Below are 16,439 nucleotides of genomic sequence, written 5' to 3'. Positions count from 1 at the left end.
TCACTACTCTTTGTTTTTAAGAATATTGGTTTAGAGCTAACAGCTTTTTTTTTTTTAACAGAGATAGAAAGCAAAAATGTCATATAACCTATCTTATTACAGTTGGAAAACATCTGTTTTCAGAGAATTCACACATTGAACTACCTGGAGTTCTGAAGGTCTTAATCTGTGTTTTCTCTCCAGAAACTCTTTTTATATAAACAACTGCCTTTTAGTGAGCTTAGGCATATTTGAACCACATAGTAAATAATTAGATAATTTCTAATTCCATATATATTGCAGTCTTTTATAATATTATACAAATCCCCAGTTATATTCTTATGTGCCCCATTACTGAGGATTTACTTGGATCAACTTGAAAAATCACTTGGTTAGGACCTTACAATGGTTAGAAAAGAAAATTAAAACTCAGGATAAGAGTGCTTAAAACTTAACTGATTTGCTAAATAATTCAAACTTGAATCATCTGCTTGGGGAAGAATGCAGTTAAGATCTTTCTAGAGTAAAGAGTTTTCACTTTATCTTTCCAAATGATATATCACAGAGATTTCCCCAATAACAGGAGGTGTTTTCTACTAAATTAATATTACGTGGTTCAATTTTTTAAAATTCTTTATCTCCAATTTATTATCTGTAGTCCAAAAGAGATGACTTCATTTCTTTGCAGTAAAGTAAGACTCATGATTAGTAAGTCAGTTTATTTGCTTTTTTAAAAAGTATTGCCCCTTAGAATACTCAGATATATGACTATGACAGATATTTTAAAAATGAAGAACTTAACATTTTGTGCATTAGTTATACTTTACTTGATTAATTTGACAATTTACATATTAAATACTGAGAAAATATTCTAGTGTGCTGCTGGGTTTTCCAATTAATTTACATTAACTTATTTAATGTTAGTCTTTGTAATCTTAGGCTTGACTATCATAGTGCTGAAAATAAAAGCTTAGAATGTATTTCATTCCAAACCTTTAGAAAACTCATAAGTAAGCACTCTAAAATTAATAAAAGACATCTCATTAACACTGTTAGTTTGGAGAATAGCTACTGGCTTTAAATTTCTAGATGAGTTTTATGGTGCTGAAATGTTTTTGATACAAAAGAAAAAAATTAACTTTTAAACTTGGTTCCATTGGGTAGAGATCAGCCACAAAACAAGCCTAATTTAATGGAAGTCATTCAAGATTAAGATTAAAAAGGAAAGCTTGAGTCAAAAACTAACCTCCTTTTAATGTTCTCATTGTGACTCACTCATTATTCAGTTTAAGTCACTTATATTTTTGTGACTTACATTTCTAGATTATGAAATGGAGCTAATTCAGAGCTCCCATTTAATACTTTTATTAGAACTTAAAAGAAAAATCTGGTTTTATTACAGATCAGTAGATTGAGATCTTTAAACTGCTATCCCTAAAGAGATGTATATTTTTTCCTACATAAAATTGATTTTTATGGCAGGGTCAATAAATTTGAGATATTTTGGTCTCTGCACTCCTCATGGAAGACTGTTTTTGTCTGTGTAGCAGTGCAGTTTTCTACAGAATTTTAAAGGAAGATGGACTCATTTGTGGTGCTTCTCCTTTTCCAAAACCTCACCTTCTCACACTTTCCTCTCCCCAGTAAGCCTGATGAGCAGAGGCCAGGGGCTTGGTACTTGATGCCTCAAAAGTTGCCTACTTCTTGCTGGAGTAGTGAGAAATTCAGTCTGAAGAAATGAAACATCACTTTATTCATATGGGAAATAACTGTTCCTTGGGAATGTTTGGGGCTTGGTAATTAATAAGCTTGTGTAGCTCTGTGTGCGGGCCAATGCACTAGCAACACAGCAACAAACAGAGGTGTGAGAATTTCTGTCTCATCCCAAGTGGCTAAAATGGAGCAGTAACAAAAAGCAAGGCTTTTCTTCCCAAGGAAGGTACAGCTGTGAGCTTAGAGCCTCTTTATATGTGTTTAAGACACAATCACATGTTTCGTATTCAGAAATGGCTTCTCATGTTAAATAACTTAGTTTCTTCGTGTATCTTCTCCCTGAGGCATGGCCCAGATGGATTATGTCCCATTTTACAATGACCGATGGAAAATTACTACACTCTTTTATTGCTAAAAATGCCTCAGTGACTCAGTACTTTAGGGCTTATGCATAGATAATGTGATAAAATAAAGGCATATGGTAGATGAAAGGGTTTGACTCACTTTGAGGTCTGATTTTGAGATTTTTCAATTGGTAACTTTCCCACTGTTTGAAATCCTGAACCTAATCCACATTTTAAAACTATCTCAATCCTGTTCTTTAAAAAGGCAAAATGAAAGTGATTTGGAACCCTCCCTTAAGTTTACTTGATTAAATATTAATTTTTTACCGTCTGTTTTTAAGGCAGTTTTCTGGTAATGTTAGAAAGAAGTTAGTAGAAAGTTCTCATTTCACCGAGTTTATCATTGACATAGGAAGGAGAAAATATTATAGGATATTGATAAATAGCAAATATATTACATAGATGGGCGTGTTAAATACGTTAAGAGGGACGAGAGAACACTTCTGGCTAGGATGGTCAGGGAATAATGGGGAAGAAAACAGAATTTCTATGAGCCTTGCAGAATGGGAAAACCATGAACAGCTGTGGAGAAAGGGCCATTTCACTGGGCACGGGTCATAGAAGCAGGGCCCAGCACAGCACATTCAGGGAAGGGACAATGAGCAGACAATTGCATAGTGTTTAAGAGCACAGATTCTGGAACCAGACTGCCTGCTTTAGGGTTGCCCTTTATTTGCTGTGTGATGTTAGGCTGGTTTCTTAACCTCTCTTTGCCTCAGCTAGAGTGAAAACATGGTATTGATCATGGCTACCACATAGGGCTGTTATAAGGATTTGAGAGTAGTGCCTTCAGGTAAGGATGGCACAAGTTAAATGTTAAATAAAGATAATTGAGTTTGTTGATAATAGTGGGTATTTGGCTGAGCATAAAAGACAAGATTATAAAGAAGACTGGCATGAACTCGTGGAGGGACTAGACTGTGAGTGGTGCATGTAGCTTGCAGGGAGGGGTTATGAAAGCTTTGTAAGCAAGAAAACATGAGCAGAGTAGTGTATTTGGAAAAATAATCTAGCAGATTAGGTTGAAAAGAGAGATGGCAGCAGACAGACTGGTTAGGAGATGTATAATTGTCCAGACTTGAAGGATTCAAGTGTTAGTCGCTGTCATGTCTAACTCTTTGTGACCCCATGGACTGTAGCCCACCAGGCTCCTTAATCCAAGGGATTCTCCAGGCAAGAATATTGGAGTGAGTTGCCATGCTCTTCTCCAGGGGATCTTCCCAACCCAGGAATCAAACCCAGGTATCCCACGTTGTAGGTAGATTCTTTACCATCTGGGCCAGCAGGGAAGCCCAGGACTCAAATGTCAAAGCATGGGTTTGGATTAATGAATAGACCTTGAACATATTTCCAGTGGACCAGCTGGTAGGGTCTGGGAACTGACAGGGATAGAGGAGCCAGAGGACCATTCCTGAGTAAGTGGGAGAATTCAGACACCTCGATTTCTCAGGATGAGCTGGTAACGCATCATAGCAGATGAAACCTGTGTTGTGTATCTTGAAGCCAATGACAAGAACACGATTTGGCTTTGAAAATGCTTATCTGCATTTCTCCGAGAGCAGTCAGGCCTGCATATAGAAACTGAAGGAGAGTTGTGAGAGAACAGGAAGAAAGGATATTCTTTCCACAGTATGGATTACAGTATGGATATTGCAGTAACTTTCCCCCATTTCTGTAAGAGAAAGTGTAAGTTAGGAAACAAGGAAGAACATATACAGTATGGGTATTACAGTAATTTTCTTTCCCATTCTGTAAGAGAAAGTGTGAGTCTAAAACATGTTCCTAGTTCAGTTGAATCCCTTGAAACATGGATATTAGTTGAGCTCCCAGCCTATAAAATGCCATTTCACAGCTCAGGTGCCAGGCAGAGCACTGGAGGAGATGTGTTAGGTGTTTATAAATGCTGACTTTCTGGATCTGAAATTGCACAGCATTGCAAATAGGCTTTATTTTCATGAGGAAGAATTAGTCTTTCAATTATCCTAATTAAGTTTATCCAATTCTAACCACACCTTTAATGTGAATCCTGTTGATATACACACATGCATATATAACTGTATACACATACACACATCCTGTTAGTTTGTATTATTTATATGCTTTCTTAAAAATTGTTCCTTTTAAACCATTAGAATTTATAAGCCTTTTCTCTTCCACCATGTTTTAATTGCCTGAGGGTGAAGAACAGGCCTTGTGTTGGTTTTAATCCTTTACAGTTGTTGCAGTTGTTCATTTATGTATTGATTCCAGTTTATGCATTCATTCATTCTAGACATTGTGTTAGTTGCTGGGGCGAGGAATAAAACCTAGTTCCTGCCCTCAGGGGGCATCCTCTGTAAAGTCATTCACAGAAAATTATGGGAACATGGAAAAGAGACATGAATCTGGATTGTGGGGAGAGGTAGGTGGGGAAGACTTTAGAGCAGTTGACTCCTGGGCTGCATTGTACTGAGTAGTGGTTGCTAGGTGACCAGGGGAAAGTAGAGATGAGTGTGAGGACAGGCTGTGAGTGGACAGATGCCTCACAGGGACAGTGAGGCAGTCTGGTATTCACTGTAGTAAAGAGAAAGGCAGAGGATGGTGACAAGTGAGGCTGCGGGGAAGGTGGAGACCACTGGAGGGACCTATATGTGGCGCTTAGAAGCTTGGAAGAAGAGGAAGATCCTTGGAATGATTTATGCAGAGTTCTGATCAAGTAAGATTTCAGTCCCCAGTGGCAGCAGGAGGATAAGACATTTGGTGGTTAGTCCAGGTGGGAGGCCTTGAGTACATAAACCAGGACAGTATTGCAGGGATAGATATGAGGGGGCGAAATCAGGAACCAGGAATGAAGAATCAGCAGAGCCCATTATAACCACAGGTGAGGGAGAGGAAAGCCCTAGGATGATTCTTTTGTTATCTCCCTTATATGACTGGTGACCAATTTCACAGTATTCTTAGGCAGTACAGGACAGGAGAGAATATAGGGAGTTCGTTGGCATCTGTAATGTACCTCTGATACATTTTGAGTTAAATATAATTAATGGTTAGCAGAGACATCTGGATGACTAGAAATACTTCACCATCCATATTCAGTATTAACCACATCTCCTCTGGAAAACATTCTCTCCCATCGTCTATCATAACTCTTTCACTGGATTACAGTCTTTGAATTTTTCTATTTAACTCTGTAGTTTCAGTCCAGCATTTGATCCATAATCTCTCCATAAAGTGTGAGTGAATGAGTGAAGAAGTGAGTGGATAGATTATTTTTTAAAGTGAAGTTTTTTTTTGAGGAGGGGAGGAGCTTCCCAGGTAGCGCTAGTGGTAAAGAATCTGCCTGCCAGTGCAGGAGACTGAAGAGACTATGGATTTGATCCCTGGGTTGGGAAGATCCCCTGGAGGAGGAAATGGTAACTCACTCCAGTATTCTTGCTTGAAAAGTTCCATGGACAGAGGAGCCTGGCAGGCTACAGTCCATGGGGTCACTGAGTCCGAGATGACTGAGCATGCATGCGTGCAATGTTATCATTTGGTTATTAGGAAAAGCTTATATTTGGTTTATTCTCATTCTGATTCCCTTGTTTTAACTCCTAGCACCTTCCACTGGAAGAGTCGTAAGCAGTGGGCCATCCACAGGAGCCGTGGCACCAGCCAACTCAGCCAGAGGGCAGCCTCAGCCCAGTGACGAGGACACTTTGGTGCAAAGGGCCGAGCATATTCCCGCAGGGAAAAGAACTCCGATGTGTGCCCACTGCAACCAGGTTATCAGGTTGGTCATTTGATTTAAAGTTCTTATTGAAAAGTCTTAGTCCCAATGTTTTGTTTTTTTTTTTTTTAATATTTTGAAATTTTAGAAATTTTATTAATGAGAATATTTATTTCTGTGTAATATTATGGAGGTAGATAAATTAGATATATTTGTTAGAACCTATTTTAATGAAAAGTAATACTGGGCTCTGTGAAAATATAACTAAAAATACCAATTTAGTCAGTTATTAATTACTATCAGAGCTAAGAAAAATAATGATTAATGTGGCATTTCAGAGAATAATGAAATATGAAGACTCAAAGGGGCCCCAAAGAACTTCATTATTTCACAAATTAGAAAAGTGAGGACTCTTATTTAGGTGAAAAGTAACTAATGATGTAAAACAAAGAACTTTGAGCCCTAGAGAAAAGATTGCATTTTCACACTAAGTCTTAAAAGATATAATTACCTTCGGATCTATTCATAAATGCTTTGCTTTTTGGATTAGGTCATAGCATACTTCTTTAAAATATTTTTGATCCAAATGTATTTTATTGTTTCTTAAATTCCAAAAAGCAGAAAAGGCTAAGCTCTTAAGTGAGTGTACTACACTAGCACTTATTAAACCTCAGCGTTTCTGAACAAGTGACTTTTAAAATGTTATGAGGTTTAGGTGTGAATGTTAATACAGGGATCTGACCAAAGGACCTTGCTGCCTCTGTGAGTTGCTTGCTGGCCATAACAGATAATTACTTGAAATGACTGCTCAAGCTCTCTCCCCGTTTTTAATTTACCCTGTTTTGTAATAGTTGAAACAACAGTGTCTCTAAAGTTGAATAAGGTTTAGACTTACTTGCATTTTCCCCTCTTTTCTTACATAATTATTGCTTAGGGTAATGTTTCTACTTACTACTTAAAATGGAGCTCAGGGAGTCTCAATATCTTATTTAAGAACCAAATATAAATACCCTTCCCCTTAACCCACTATTAAATAATAAATGTGTCAAGAACACAACACAGAGTATGTGATTTTTTTTTTTAAGTAGCTTTTGCCTCTTAAAGGTACTCCACATTCATTGTGACATTTCCAAACTATAGGAAAACAGAAAGCAAAAATAAAAATTAATATATAATTACACCTCCCAGGATACCCACTATTAGTATTTTAGTTCACAGTTTAAAACACACTTACACACAAACACACAAGGACAGATATTGTTTTCTAGAAATGGAATCATAACATGCTATTTTATAAGCTGTTTTTTTTCAATTAGTTTGTATTTTCCACAGTGAGTACCTGTTGTATGAGAATTAACCAGCAGGCGTGGCAGGAGTAATAATGGTTGTGGTGAGAAGGAGGAAATCTGTAGCAGTTTTTGAAGTCTAGTGTAATATCTGACACACTAAAGGCATTTGGTGAATGTCTAACCTGAACAGATCATGCATGACTCTAGACCCACTCATCATTTGGTCTTAGTATCCTTGTGGTTACAGTCATTTTTTTTTTTTAAGTACTACTATCAATGGGTCTTACAGAAATATTTAAACTAGTATAGAATCTAGTGTGCTACTGCTTTTTCTCAATAAATGAAACTGTTTTAAATTACTAACTCTATGTAGGGTTATATTTTTAGAGTTAATGTTAGTAAAAATAAGTTTTGACTTGTAACATTGTTTGTATAAGTTATGATACTTTGGTTTCCTAGACTGGTATATGAGGATAACATGATTTAGATAAATACACCTTTTATGGAGATAGGAGTCAATGCTGTTAGTGTGCTGTTGTAAGCAAATAAGTACTGGATGGGTTAACAAAATGTGAAACCATATCAGTTTCTGATTCTTGTTGTCTGATCATCAAATTCTGTAATATTCTATGATCACCACTGCCAGCACATCTGAAAAACTTAGTATGGAGAAAATATGAAGATCAAAATAGAAATTACCTTCCCCACCCCTGACTGCCTTGGTTTCAGTTTTTAATGCTACACCAGAATGTGGTGTTATGCACTATCTTCTGCCAAGTAAAATAAATATAATATTAAAAACATGAATGGCCATCACTTATTGCCCCCTCATCTGTTAAATTTTATATTGCTCTGGATTATCCCAGCACTTGTTATCAGTTAAGCATTAGAGCTTCATTTACTAGAGAAGTTAATAGGGACAGGGATTAGCTCATGTCAAGATCCTATTACAGTAATTAACATAGCATATTTGCTTGGTGTGCAAATGCTGAAGCAGCTTGAATAGAGCGTGGTCAGTTCAGAGACCTAGGCAAAGAAGATTTTCCACTTCTTGGCTGCAGTGTCAGTATCACTTACCAAACCTAGGAGGCATCAGATTAAATGACATTCTCTTGGACACCTGTTTTAGAAACCGGCTGCAGTTGCAGGCTTGACACTTACAGTATAGAATATTGTAACCTGGTAGTTTAAGATTATTTGTAATTTAAATTTGTTTTATTTGTTTTCCTCAGTGTCATTTATATTGTTTTTATAATTTATATTTTTAATATTTATTTTCTAAATGTTTCAAATTTTCAAAAATATTTTTAAGTAAATGCAAACTAAGGCAACTTTTATGTTTTATTGTTTTCTTAGAAAAAAATTTGGACAGTTTCAGAAACCTGGATCTCTGATATTAGTACTGAACTGATTATCTGTTATTGAACATATTTTTAGCTTAAAACTCCATAGATCATTTTCATCTAATATTAGTATTTTTTGTTTTTTTGAATCTGGGAAAGATTATGAATGTTTTTCGTAAATTGTATTATTTCATGGCAAGTAGTGGGAATAGTGGCTGACTTTATTTTGGAGGGCTCCAGAATCACTGCAGATGGTGATTGCAGCCATGAAATTAAAAGACACGCTTACTCCTTGGAAGGAAAGTTATGACCAACCTGAGACAGCATATTAAAAAGCAGAGACATTACTTTGTCAACAAAGGTCCATCTAGTGAAGGCTATGGTTTTTTCAATGGTCATGTATGGATGTGAGAGTTGGGCTGTGAAGAAAGCTGAGCACTGAAGAATTGATGCTTTTGAACTGTGGTGTTGGAGAAGACTCTTGAGAGTTCCTTGGACTGCAAAGAGATCCAACCAGTCCATCCTAAAGGAGATCAGTCCTGGGTGTTCATTGGAAGGACTGATGTTGAAGCTGAAACTCCAATACTTTGGCCATGTGATGCAAAGAGCTGACTCATTTGAAAAGTCATTTGAAAAGCTGACTCATTTGATGCTGGGAAAGATTGAGGGCATGAGAAGAAGGGGACGACAGAGGATGAGATGATTGGATGACATGACCGACTCAACGGACACGGGTTTGGTGATGGACAAGGAGGCCTGGCGTGCTGTGGTTCATGGGGTCGCAAAGAGTCGGACACGACTGAGAGACTGAACTGAACTGAACCAAAACTTTGACTAGCTAGTTGCTTTTTACAGATGGATAGATTGTTACATTTTGGGAAATTCTACTGAAGATCTGATTAAGTTTGCTCTAGAACATTTCCAATCCATTTATGATAGAAGTACCGTTTTTTGATTCATAGGTGAACAGATTAACTATTTGGAGTGTTGATACAATAGAACAGAAAATCAGAATACTAGTACAGCCAAAGCCATATTTAATTTCTCTGGTAGAATAGGCTTATGAAAATACTAGCTTATTTTTGGAGTGTTATATCTGGTGACATTAAAAATCCACTTGTATTATATGGAGTTAAATAGACCATTCACATTTAGCTGCTCAGCATTTTGATAAAAGAAATAAGGGTTTCATGGTGCTTGAATTTCTTCCTTGATATGGAATGCTTTAAAAAAACAAGGAGCCACAATGCTATTGTCTCATCTTTGCTTACAGTCCAGCACCAGAAAATCACATTGAAACAACTCATTGTTTCTTCTGGTGGCAGAGAACATTTTAACAGTATTGATTTGTTTCTTACTTGTTTTCAAACTTTTCTCATAAGGAGGGCCATCTCAGTTACCCTGGAGAGAAGCCAGAAAAGTTTTTGCCTTAGCATCCATTTCTATCTCTGAGAACTCCGTTATTAATAGGTTTTATTTATTTTCCCTCTGGTTAAGATTTTACTTGAAAATAAAAGACTTCTTGACTTAATGTGTTAGTTCCTCAATTTATGGAAACAGCAAAGACATAGATCTTATGATCAAGGCATAGACCAAGATTTCAGACCTATTATAGGGGGAAAATGGGAAGAACAAAATGTTCAGCATTTATGTGATATTATGGTGCCGTTCTTATCCTGTTTTTGGATAATAATTGCTTTATGTATTCTTGCGTGCATGCTTAGTCATTCAGTTGTATGCAACCCTTTGGACTGTAGCCTGCCAGGCTCCGCTGTTCATGGAATTTTCCAGGCAAGAATAATGGAGCAGGTTGTCATTTCCTACTCTAGGGAATCTTCTCAACCCAGGGATTAAACCCACATCTTCTGCATCTCCTGCATTGATAGGCGGATTCTTTACTACTGAGCCACCCAGGAAGCCCTTAGTATATTCTTAGCATCTGCCAAATACTGTATTATCATTTTACTTGAATTCTTATTAAATTCTCATAACCTTGTAAGGCAGTTATTATAATTGCCTCAGTTTCACAGATGAGAAAACCAAGGCACAGAAAGCTTACATATTTCCTGACTTTACGTAGATAGTAAATGGTAAAACCTGCATTTGAGCCCAGATCTGTGTAACTTTATATTCATGCTTTTAACTTGCACTACTTAGGAAAATGTTATAGTATTATATTATGATAACTAAGAACTATAGAACTTAAATGAATGTCTCTAAAATACATACCAAGATATATTAACGCATTTCTGTTTCAGTTCAGTCGCTCAGTTGTGTCTGACTCTCTGCGACCTCATGAACTGCAGCACACCAGGCCTCCCTGTCCATCACCAACTCCCAGAGTTTACCCAGACTCATATCCATTGAGTTGGTGATGCCATCCAACTATCTCATCCTCTGTTGTCCCCTTTCTCCTCCCGCCCTCAATCTTTCCTAGCATCAGGGTCTTTTCAAAATATTAAGCTCTTCGCATCAAGTGGCCAAAGTATTGGAGTTTCAGCTTCAACATCAGTCCTTCCAATGAACATCCAGGACTGATCTCCTTTAGGATGGACTGGTTGGATCTCCTTGCAGTCCAAGAGACTCTCAAGAGTCTTCTCCGACACCACATTTCAAAAGCATTAATTATTAGGTACTCAGCCAACTCTCATATCCATACATAACTACTGGAAAAACTATAGCCTTGATTAGACAGACCATTGTTGTCAAAGTAATGCTCTGCTTTTGAATATGCTATCTAGGTTGGTCATAACTTTCCTCCCAAGGGGTAAGCATCTTTTAATTTCATGGCTGCAGTCACCATCTGCAGTGATTTTGGAGCCCCAAAAAATTGTCGGCCACTATTTCCACTGTTTCCCCATCTATTTCCCATGAAGTGATGGGACCGGATGCCATGATCTTAGTTTTCTGAATGTTGAGCTTTAAGCCAACTTTTTCACTCTCCTCTTTCACTTTCATCAAGAGGCTCTTTAATTCCTCTTCACTTTCTGCCATAAGAATGGTGTCATCTGCATATCTGATATTATTGATATTTCTCCCAGCAATCTTGATTCCAGCTTGTGCTTCTTCCAGCCCAGCCTTTCTCGTGATGTACTCTGCATATAAGTTAAATAAGGAGGGTGACAGTATACAGCCTTGATGTACTCCTTTTCCTATTTGGAACCAGTCTGTTGTTCCATGTCCAGGGCTAACTGTTGCTTCCTGACCTGCATTTAGGTTTCTCAAGAGGCAGGTCAGGTGGTCTGGTATTCCCATCTCTTTCAGAATTTTCCACAGTTTATTGTGATCCACACAGTTAAAGGCTTTGGCATAGTCAATAAAGCAGAAATAGATGTTTTTCTGGAACTCTGTTGCTTTTTTGATGATCCAGTGGATGTTGGCAATTTGATCTCTGGTTCCTCTGCCTTTTCTAAAACCAGCTTGAACATCTGGAAATTCACGGTTCGTGTATTATAATATATATAAATATTGTGACTACATATACATGTAACCATATATACTGCTGTATAAATCAGGAAAAAAGAAACAACTTAAGCAGACCTGCCATATCTTAAGAGTGTGGCAGTGTACTCTTCTTCATAATGTTAGAGTGGGTGAGTGAGAAAGAAGTGAGTAAATAACAGATTGAACAGTTACAAGTTCTTACTTCCCCTCCAAATGACTTTGTACCATGTACATACATTCTTAGACTCGTAGAGATGACCCAGGGAGTGAGGGGTTTACTTTTCCAGTTTCTCATCTAATGTGGAAATATAGTCATTCTATACGCAGTGCTCACTGAGTATTTTATGTGCCACTTCCTGTAGATACCAGTGATACAGAAATCAAAGACATACTCCCTTTCTTTAAGGAGGTTGCTCTTATAAACTGAGTTGAGTCCCTTCCCAAATTCATATGTTGAAATCCTAACCCCCAGTATTTCAGACTTGTATTTGGAGATAGGGTCTTTAAGAGGTAAAATGGGGTCGTTAGAATGGGTCCTAATCCAGTATCACTGATGTTCTTAATAAGAAGAGGTTAGGACACAGACACACACAGAAGGAAGGGCAGGTGAAGACGGCCATCTAGAAGCCAAAGAGAGAAGCCTTAGAAGAAATGAACCCTGCCAGCATCTTAAGTTTAGACTTCTAACTTCCAAAATTGAGAAAATTATTCCTGTTGTTTAAGCCACCCCATCTGTGGTGCTTTTTTAAGGTAGTTCTAGCAAATGAATACAGTTATACTAGACAGGCAAAGCAACAGCTGTATGAGTGTAGTAAGTCTTAACAGAGATACATCCAGAACCTTTTGATGCAAAGAGGAGAGATGGGGATTATCTAGCTTCAACAGCCAGTTACTTTTAATTGAAAGAAATTGCCAGCAATAAAGTTCAGTAGTCTACTTATAAAGCAGTACTTTTATACAACAAATATACGTTGAAAGCTTACCAAGTGTTAGCTAATGGTAAGGTGGGCTTCCCTAGTGGCTCAGTAGTAATCATCTACCAGTGCAGATGTGGGTTCAGTCCCTGGGTCAGGAAGATCTCCTGGAGAAGGAAATGGCAACCCACTCCAGTATTCTTGCCTGGAGAATTCCATGGACAGAGGAAACTGGTGGGCTACAGTCCATAGGGTCACAAAGTGTTGGACACAACTGAGCAATTTAGCACATGCGTTACATGTGAAAGTTGTTAAGAGAGTAAATCCTGAGTTCTCGTCACAAGAAAGAATTTTTTTTCCTATTTATTTAATTTTGTATCTGTATGAGATGATACCTGTTGTGGTAAACAAAAAAAGAAGCGTTTGTATTCAACCCGTATCCCTACTAGCTTGTACCTGTTGAAATTTACAGTTCCTTTCATCTTTCTGACTAAGCTGTTCTTTTTCTCTGAATTCTTACCTACCTTTGCTTCCTTTTTTTGGCATAAATATCACACCAAGAAGACGAACACACCACAGCTCTTCTCTCTCAGTCAGTGCTGCAGCTGAGTCCCCTCCCTTCCCTTGTCAGTCAGCAGGCATTCAGTGAGGCTCACAGTGGCAGAGGACTCTGAGAGGGAACCGAATCCTTCATTCTACTGCACAGCTGGCTAAGCCTTTCGTTCCAGTTCCCAGATGGAAACCCAGTCCTACCTAGGACAAGAAGAATATATTCAGTGTTAATCCTGTGTTAATAAATTTGTTAAATTAGTCTCTGCTGACACAGAGAAGAGCGGACTTTGTTATATGTAAGAAATTTTCTTATTTATACATAACTTCAAGGGCACTGACAGGGAAGATGCTCTTTCAGCTTAGCCAAGGAGAATCTATAGGAGCCTGTCCATATTAGAATGGAGGTGTGGCAGGAGCAGGGTCACTGTCAACTCAATTTTTAAAGGTGCGGAAGGATTTTCTCTAGTGTCGTTAAGATCATTCACTATTCAGATTTGATAAAGAAACTTAAGTAAATACCTTAAGATGACCCTTTTGATGGACTGTTTATTTATAGTGGACTCTATCCCAGAAGGCTTTCGAAACGACTCTTTAAGAATAGCTGAAATGTAAGAAAACGTTCTGAAATATACAAAAGAAAGCAAAAGAAGAATGAAAATCATGGATGAGGCTATTAAAAATGAAGAGTGAAAAGAAGTTTGTCATTGAGTCTGGATAGTAATGACATACGTACATCTTTGCCTATGGTTAGAATTTGGCTGTGAGCCTTCTGTGCTAAGTCGCTTCAGTCCTGTCTAACTCTTTATGACCCTGTGGACTGTAGCCCACCAGGCTGCTCTATCCATGGGATTCTCCAGGCATGAATACTGGAAAGAGTCGCTCTGCCCTTCTCCAGGGGATCTTCCCAACCCAGGGATTGAACCTGTGTCTTTTAACGTCTCCTGCCTTGGCAGGTGGGTTCTTTACCATTAGCGTGGCAGTTGACAAAAAAAAGTAAATTTTGCAAATTAATGTTTAGTGAGATAAAAAATAAATCTCTTGCTCAGAAGAAGCAAAACTGTTCTTGTTAAAAAACTTGAAAGGAATTTCTCCAAGGAGTCCATGTAAAAATGGCCCTGTATGATCTAACAAACACCACTTCCCACAGCTGCTTCCAGGAAGAGTGGGAGTAGACTTTGTGGGGCTGTCTCCTATCCCAAGTGTCAGTGAAGACTGAAGGTGTCACACACAGCACCCATCATTACAGAACCATCCTGTGCAGGGGACCAGGCCCGGTTCAGTTCAGTTCAGTACAGTCGCTCAGTTGTGTCCGACTCTTTGAGACCCCATGAATCGCAGCACACCAGGCCTCCCTGTCCATCACCAACTCCTGGAGTTCACTCAGACTTACGTCCATCAAGTCGGTGATACCATCCAGCCGTCTCATCCTCTGCCGTCCCCTTCTCCTCCTGCCCCCAATCCCTCCCAGCATCAGAGTCTTTTCCAATGAGTCAACTCTTCGCATGAGGTGGCCAAAATATTGGAGTTTCAGCTTTAGCATCATTCCTTCCAAAGAAATCCCAGGGCTGATCTCCTTCAGAATGGACTGGTTGGATCTCCTTGCAGTCCAAGGGACTCTCAAGAGTCTTCTAACACCACAGTTCAAAAGCATCAATTCTTCGGCGCTCAGCTTTCTGCGCTGTCCAACTCTCACATCCATACATGACCACTGGAAAAACCATAGCCTTGACTAGACGGACCTTTGTTGGCCAAGTAATGTCTCTGCTTTTGAATATGCTATCTAGGTTGGTCATAACCTTCCTTCCAAGGAATAAGCATCTTTTAATTTAATGGCTGCAGTCACCATCTGCAGTGATTTTGGAGCCCCCAAAAATAAAGTCTGACACTGTTTCCACTGTTTCCCCATCTATTTCCCATGAAGTGATGGGACCAGATGCCATGATCTTCGTTTTCTGAATGTTGAGCTGTAAGCCAACCTTTTCACTCTCCACTTTCACTTTCATCAAGAGGCTTTTGAATTCCTCTTCACTTTCTGCCATAAGGTTGTGTCATCTGCATGTCTGAGGTTATTGAGATTTCTCCCGGCAATCTTGATTCCAGCTTGTGCTTCTTCCAGCCCAGCCTTTCTCATGATGTACTCTGCATATAAGTTAAATAAGCAAGGTGACAATATACAGCCTTGACATACTCCTTTTCCTATTTGGAACCAGTCTGTTGTTCCATGTCCAGTTCTAACTGTTCCTTCCTGACCTGCATACAGATTTCTCAAGAGGCAGGTCAGGTGGTCTTTCAGAATTTTCCACAGTTTATTATGATCCACACAGTCAAAGGCTTTAGCATAGTCCATAAAGCAGAAATAGATGTTTTTCTGGAACTCTCTTGCTTTTTCCATGATCCAGTGGATGTTGGCAATTTGGTCTCTGGTCCCTCTGCCTTTTCGAAAACCAGCTTGAACATCTGGAAGTTCATGGTTCACATATTGCTGAAGCCTGGCTGAGAGAATTTTGTGCATTACTTTACTAGCGTGTGAGATGAGTGCAATTGTGTGGTAGTTTGAGCATTCTTTGCCATTTCCTTTCTTTGGGATTGGAATGAAAACTGACCTTTTCCAGTACCATGACCACTGCTGAGTTTTCCAAATTTGCTGGCCTATTGAGTGCAGCACTTTCACAGCATCATCTTTCAGAATTTGAAATAGCTCAACTGGAATTCCATCACCTCCACTAGCTTTGTTCGTAGTGATGGTTTCTAAGGCCCACTTGACTTCACATTCCAGGATGTCTGGCTCTAGATGAGTGCTCATACCATTGTGATTATCTGGGTCATGAAGATCTTTTTTGTACAGTTCTTCTGTGTATTCTTGCCACCTCTTCTTAATATCTTCTGCTTCTGTTAGGTCCATACTATTTCTGTCCTTTATTGTGCCCATCTTTGCATGAAATGTTCCCTTGGTATCTCTAATTTTCTTGAAGAGATCTCTAGTGTTTCCGTTTCTGTTGTTTTCCTCTATTTCTTTGCATTGATTGCTGAAGAAGGCTTTCTTATCTCTTCTTGCTATTCTTTGGAACTCTGCATTCAGATGCTTATATCTTTCCTTTTCTCCTTTGCTTTTT

General features: G+C 38.5%; 1 protein-coding gene across 5 annotated transcripts in view; it reads left to right on the top strand.

Annotated features, from left to right (window-relative positions):
* The window catches only part of PDLIM5 (PDZ and LIM domain 5), a 230,660-nt gene that overhangs the window by 200,225 nt on the left and 13,996 nt on the right, over positions 1-16,439 (top strand). For all 5 annotated transcript variants that reach the window (XM_005907861.3, XM_005907867.3, XM_005907865.3 and 2 more), the window contains one exon: positions 5,673-5,847. In XM_005907861.3, coding sequence (XP_005907923.2) covers positions 5,673-5,847 — 175 coding nt within the window. The remainder of the gene's footprint in view (positions 1-5,672; positions 5,848-16,439) is intronic.

This window comes from Bos mutus, chromosome 6 (genome assembly GCF_027580195.1).
Source record: "Bos mutus isolate GX-2022 chromosome 6, NWIPB_WYAK_1.1, whole genome shotgun sequence".
NCBI classification, from domain to species: Eukaryota; Metazoa; Chordata; class Mammalia; order Artiodactyla; family Bovidae; genus Bos; species Bos mutus.
This window is presented reverse-complemented; position numbering and strand designations above follow the sequence as displayed.